Source organism: Erythranthe guttata, chromosome 13 (assembly GCF_056151865.1).
Source record: "Erythranthe guttata isolate IM_541 chromosome 13, IM_541, whole genome shotgun sequence".
Taxonomy (NCBI): domain Eukaryota; kingdom Viridiplantae; phylum Streptophyta; class Magnoliopsida; order Lamiales; family Phrymaceae; genus Erythranthe; species Erythranthe guttata.
In genome coordinates, this window is record NC_142545.1 from 4,270,853 (window position 1) to 4,276,852 (window position 6,000).

At 34.9% G+C, this 6,000-nt stretch overlaps 1 protein-coding gene across 1 annotated transcript; it reads right to left on the minus strand.

The window, feature by feature from the left end:
• Positions 1 to 784: 784 nt before the first annotated feature.
• Positions 785 to 5,783, minus strand: LOC105966392 (acyl-coenzyme A oxidase 3, peroxisomal). Its single transcript, XM_012990950.2, has 13 exons — positions 5,187 to 5,783; positions 4,369 to 4,486; positions 4,162 to 4,269; positions 3,887 to 4,059; positions 3,693 to 3,792; positions 3,497 to 3,571; positions 3,278 to 3,408; positions 3,056 to 3,191; positions 2,857 to 2,976; positions 2,231 to 2,377; positions 1,988 to 2,092; positions 1,813 to 1,914; positions 785 to 1,242 (listed from the first exon to the last, which is right to left on the minus strand). The coding sequence occupies exons 1-13, from the start codon at positions 5,645 to 5,647 to the stop codon at positions 988 to 990; spliced, it is 2,031 nt and encodes a 676-aa protein (XP_012846404.2). The 5' UTR covers positions 5,648 to 5,783; the 3' UTR covers positions 785 to 987.
• Between the last annotated feature and the right edge of the window lie 217 nt (positions 5,784 to 6,000).

Sequence of the window (6,000 nt, forward strand, 5' to 3'; positions counted from 1 at the left end):
CTCAAAACATATATAAAAAAAATATTTAAACATGACTTTATCTCCATCATTTATATATCATTATCACATAATAAAATTTGAATATTAATAAGATCATCATATAATAAAAATCCTTACAAAATAAAAATAAAACAAAAATTTTGTGCATGCAAAAAATTATGTTTGAACATTGCAAGCATATATCATTACCTTTAAAAATAAAAATTAACATAACAAAAAGTAAACAAAACATAGACTATTTTTTGTTAGAAGCCCTTTTTTTAATTGAAAAAAAAAAACGATTTTTGACGATTTTTGCCACTGAAGTTTGACCAGTCACCAAGGTTTGTGGTCACCAAGGTTTGACCGTCTCAATCCACCTCAGACCGCCTAAAACCGCTTCACATACAAACACCAGTTTTTCAAACTTTTAAACCAAAATCGTAAAGGTTCTAGACCACCTCCACCTCGACGACTGATTAATCAGCCCCCTCAACCGATTTTTAGAACATTTGTATAATACTAGTGTCTAAGCTGCTGCTGCCCTACTTAAACAGATTTGTAAACCAGCGTTTAATGGCAAACTTCTTTCATTATTTTTTTCAATTAGCCTTACATTATAATATGTCTCGATTACTATTAGTATTAGGTTCTACCGACTAAATTGTAGGGCTAATAATATGTCTGTTTGATAAGATTCGAACTTATTCAAAACAGCTAAAAAAACTAAAGTTCGCTACAAAAAAATTGTATATATATATATATATATATATATATATATATATATATATATATATAAACTATAAAACAAAAAAATGGAATTTTGTTTATTTCCTCAAGTCTTATGAACAGGTGTTACAAACAACAAAGACAGAGGCCATATCACAGTCTGGGAGCTTACTTACCACCATGCATCTTACCCTTTATTCAGACACAAACAACAAAATTCTTACAACTTTATTATATATCATCCACTAAAAATCGAAATCAAGAAAATCGTAGGGATTATTAAGCTAAGTCTTGGTCCGGGGACCAAGAATTAGCTGCGATCCAGTCGAAAGCAATGGGACTGAGAAAAGCATCGGGAATACCGAAAGAAGTGACCAAGGCTAGTGCATGCGGTCTCATTTCACTACAAAGATTCGCAACTTCTTTCCTCACTGTCTCAGCATTCTCCACTGTTAAGTAACCGTATCGGAGAAACGCAGCATCTTCGTCCAATGTTACCAGAACGTACATCGACCTCAAAACACTCAATATATTCTGCATCATGCATCAAACTTGAAATTAAATTAAAAGTATACTTAAAACGTTCTTCTAATTTTAAAGATGAAAATGTATTCAATTAAATCATCGTATTGTAGTTTCTTTTTTTCCGTCTGCTCTCTTCTATGGATACTGTGGCGTAAATCGTAATACAACCTAATTTTTTTTATCAAGATTATAATAACTCGAATTCGAAAATGTTGATTTAATTCGACGAAAAGCTCTAACAAAACAAAAAAAAATCAATAAAAATTCTATTAGTTTGTCAACGAGAGATAATAACGCCGAAAATTAGAAAGATTAAAAATATTAAGTAGGATAGAGAAATATTACGGTCTATAAAGATTGTTTAAAGTTTGAAAAAAACATGATAAATTTTGAATATAGAAAACTCTAGGATAAATCCAATAGTTTTTTAATGATTATTTTACGACATTAATCATTTAGACATTGAACTTCAAACTAAATCATATATGACATCTCAATACGAAATTAGCTAACGAGTTGAAAGTCCCTCGTATCAGTATACATACTCATATTGGAAAAATCGGGAAAAAATAAACGTACCTTCAGGGGTACATCTGTCACATTATTCTCAGCTTCTACAAAAGTCTGAAAAATTGCATGGTCTGAAAAGGCTCTGCCCAAATCTTCAGCTAGCCGATAACTCTGCGAGAAAAAAAAATGTTATGTAAGAAATTGTAATATAAGATGAAATTTAATTTAAATAAGGATTCATTACCGCAATAACAGCAGATTCTTTGCTTTCTCCCTGAGCTTGGTATTTAGACACTTGAGCAGCAAAGCGATTTAATAGATCTCTTTCTCGCAGGCACAATATATCATTCTATCACCAAAAAAAAAAAAAAAAAAAGTGTACAGTTAAAACTCCCAAATGTGTCGGAATAACTCGTTTGAGAAAGTTAATAATAAAAAATTAAAAAAAAAAAGAAAAAAGAAAAAAAATGAGCAGCTTTATCTATACCTGAAACTGAACGCTCCTGACTGTGGAAGCTGTGAGCTGCAAAGGAATCGTAGGGCAAGATTTATTCATGTGGTCAAGTCCCAAATCTTTGAATGGTTTGTTTCTCTTTTTTGCCGCCAAATACTCTCCTAACAGTGCTTTGCTAACCTGCACCGCCAAATGAGTCCAAACTTTTCAAAATCGAATATTTAAGCAATTCAATAGCACACAAACGTTTTCTCTGGTTACATAGGTGGTGCTTGCAAAAGCTTTTAAAAACCGATTATGAGCTTTTATGTTTGCAATACTAGCTTTTGCTTCTGTTTCACTAAAAATAAGCAGTTTTAAGCCATAGCCTGAGAAGAAGCACCCTCGAAGCTGTTTCTCCAATTTAAAAGCACTTCTGTAACTAACAAAAAAAAGCATTTGACGTTTTCACCATTATTTTCCGACATCCAAAAAATCCAATTTGAAAGTTAAGAGTATTTCCAAACACTATAAATTGTCTATTAGTTACTTAAAGTTGATTTTTTCATAGTATTAGCAAACACCCAACTTTTACAAATAAGCACTTATCCTAAACATAACTCAGAATCACTTGACTTCTACACACTATCTTGGAAGTACTACTAACGAATCAATTGTACCTGTTGCATAAGAACATTGTTGTCTCCTTCAAAAGTAGATTGCACGTCAAATTCACCTTTCAATTGGCCAATACGATTTTCCGTCTTGAGGCCTTGTCCTCCGCACGCCTCACGACATTCCTGAATAAAATATTTCCTCTAGTGTAAGAGCTTCGTCAATAAATAGAAAATAAGATATAAATATTAAAATATGCCAAACCTGAAGAGTTCGCATGTTATGCCACGTCAGAATAGCCTTGAATGAACTGGAAACAACATGAAGTGTTTTTATTAACTGTGGAGTCCTCTTCACGTACAGCAGTTTCAAGTGGTTTGCAGCAAAGCTCATAGCATATCTGTAGCAGCACAAACGAGCACCTTGTAATAATAATATATAAATAAATTATAAAATCCAAATGACACGTATACACAAAATACTCACGTCTTTGCAAGAAGAGGCAGAAGGCGGTGCTGATGACTAGGATAATCAAGCAAAAGAACCTCAGCACTATCTGGTGTAATCGAAAACGCCCTCCTCGTCAATGAATATCTTATTGCAATAGCTAAACTGATCTGTTTTCAAGAAAATTAAATACGTCAAATCATTTTTATTAATAAGTAGTCGGCGAAAGAAATGCCAGCTAATGTCTCTAGGGCTCACCTTTGCCGAGTAAACGGCACTTGCAGCTATGGTGACACGCCCAGATGTCAGTGGGGCCATGAACGCACCAAATCTCTGAAATATATTCGATATTTATGTACGACGATTAGACTTTTAATATTTAGAACACCCGATACATTATTTAAATAAAACTGAAAGATCAGTACAATGAAGACGAAGACAGGAAGAAAAAAACCTGATCGGGGTCCTTTATTGCACTTAGATATTTTCCATCGGGAGAAACATCTGCAACCGAGTTCAATAAATTTTCTCTAGGAATTCGAACATTGTCGAACCTGAAATAAAAAAATACAGAGAGTATCAGAATAACTTGGAAAAATTATACGAAAAAAAGGTTTAAACTTTATCCAATTAAAAATTGTGGTTTACCATATTCGACCATTGTCAACACCATTCAAACCAATCTTATGTCCACAATCAGCGATTCGAATATTGGGACATATATTTCCATCTGCATCTCTGATCTGAGTGATGAAAGCATGGACACCTTCGTTTTTTCCATCAACGTTGAGCTGCGAAAAGACGACTGTGTGTGTCGCATGCTACAAAACCATTCAATTCAAGAAAAAGAGACTCGATTACATATTATTACCAATTCTAAGCAATCAAATAAGAAATAGAGTTTTCGACAAGGAGTTAATTACATTTGCCGCACCCCCAATCCAGTACTTTTGAGCCGATTCGCACGGAGTGTTGATGACAAACTCCCCGGATTTCGAATCGTATGTCGTTACAGTCTCAATTCCTCGAACCTGAAAAAACATACAATCAAAATCAAACGCCTTCTAACGGGAATTTTTTCGAAAGAAAGAAAAATAAATAAATCTTATCGAGTAATTACGTTTACATACATTACTTCCATGTCCTAACTCAGTCATCGAAAAACAGCCTTTGATCAAGTAATTCTCTGTTGCACTCAGCCACTTATCGTGATGCCTTTTCGTTCCAAAAAACTGTATAGCACCACCCCTGAACCATCAACAATTATATATAAAAAAAAATCATTAAAACTCTTCAAGTTAATTGAGCCACAAAATACCATACGATAACCGAAAATTGTACCGATCAAGTTAAGAGTAAATTACGGCCACTCTCCTAATGTAAGGTCAAATTACGAAAAAAAAAACCCTCATGTTTGGGTGATTGCAATGACTCCCCTCAACAATGAATCTTCTTACACGTCCACCCTTACGGTGTCAAATTTAGTGGAATCTTCTTGAATAATATTCTCCAGTTTGTACATATTTTACCCCATTCATGCTCCGTAAATATCAGATTGCGGTGCGTCAGAAACTGCATTTTTTGCTTGCAGAAAACGAGTACAAACTATATAACATTCCTCGCAATCTAGAAGATTACGTTAAATTTGACACCATAAGGATATACGTGTAAGAAGATTCGTAGCTAAGGGGTGGTTATAAGTATAACTACCCAATTAAGAGGGGATTTTTCGTAATTTGACCTTACCTCAGGGGTGGGGTGACTGTAATTTACCCTCAAGTTAATAAGCAACGTAAAAATAGTTTTCACTAACCAAGTCAAACCTCAATAAGCATGCAAATCAGATCAAATTTAAAATCTCAAGCACAATAAATATTCCGATAATTAGAAACTTAATTTGACAAAATAAAATCAAAATCGAAAAAACAACAGCACAAAATTAATATACCATAAAAAGAAGTGGACGCCAATTTTGATAGCAAGGGAGTGGTCGAAAATCTCGATAACCTCCAAAAGTGCGAGCTTCCTCATCTCGGATTCGAACCCTCGACCGGTGAGCCAGCCGTCGAAAACGCCGTGATCCAACAGATACTGAATCCTCTTCATCGTGATCTCCCTCTGCTGCTCCATCGACTGGTTGTAATCCGGCACCACGAACACCTTTCCGCCTCTCGTATGCGGATTGAAGAGCTTGCTCTGAATCATTAGGTTGAAAACCCAGTCCCGATCGACCAAATTGTGGCCGTCCATCAGTTTCCGCATCGAACTCACGTCGAACGGAGACGGCGGTTCGGAAATCTCCGGCGGCGCGTAGCTCAGGCATGGCGACCGTGAAATTGCGGTGGCGGTGGCGGTGGTTTGTTGGAGGTGCCTGATCAACACCTGGGTTCTGAAATTAAATTTCTCCATGGATGGTTTCGGGTGGTGTTTGCTTGCTTGGGATTATTGAATCATTGAATTGCGGGGAAATTTGGGTCAATTAATAAATAAGTCCGACTCCCCCAAATTCTTAAGTGTTTGAATTTTATGCACATGACCCTCTTGTACTTTTAATATAGCACATGGCCTTTTTATATTATAGGGTTAAATACACTTTGCACCACTGGACTATAGCATATGTAACACTTACCCCTTTAAAGTATCATTTGTAACACTTACCCCCTCAACATCGACTATTTTATATTTTAGAATTAGAAAAATAATAAATATAATAATATAATAATTTATCGGATCATAAAAAAATGAAAAGTAACTAAAATTGA

Bases quoted from the DNA above. Each gene is read 5' to 3' on its own strand.
- LOC105966392 (XM_012990950.2), bottom strand. From the start codon at position 5,647: ATGGAGAAATTTAATTTCAGAACCCAGGTGTTGATCAGGCACCTCCAA. The intron at 2,378-2,856 runs GTACAATTGATT...TTGGCGGTGCAG, and splicing joins ACAATGTTCTTATGCAACAG to GTTAGCAAAGCACTGTTAGG. The intron at 1,243-1,812 runs GTACGTTTATTT...TGCATGATGCAG, and splicing joins TGACAGATGTACCCCTGAAG to AATATATTGAGTGTTTTGAG.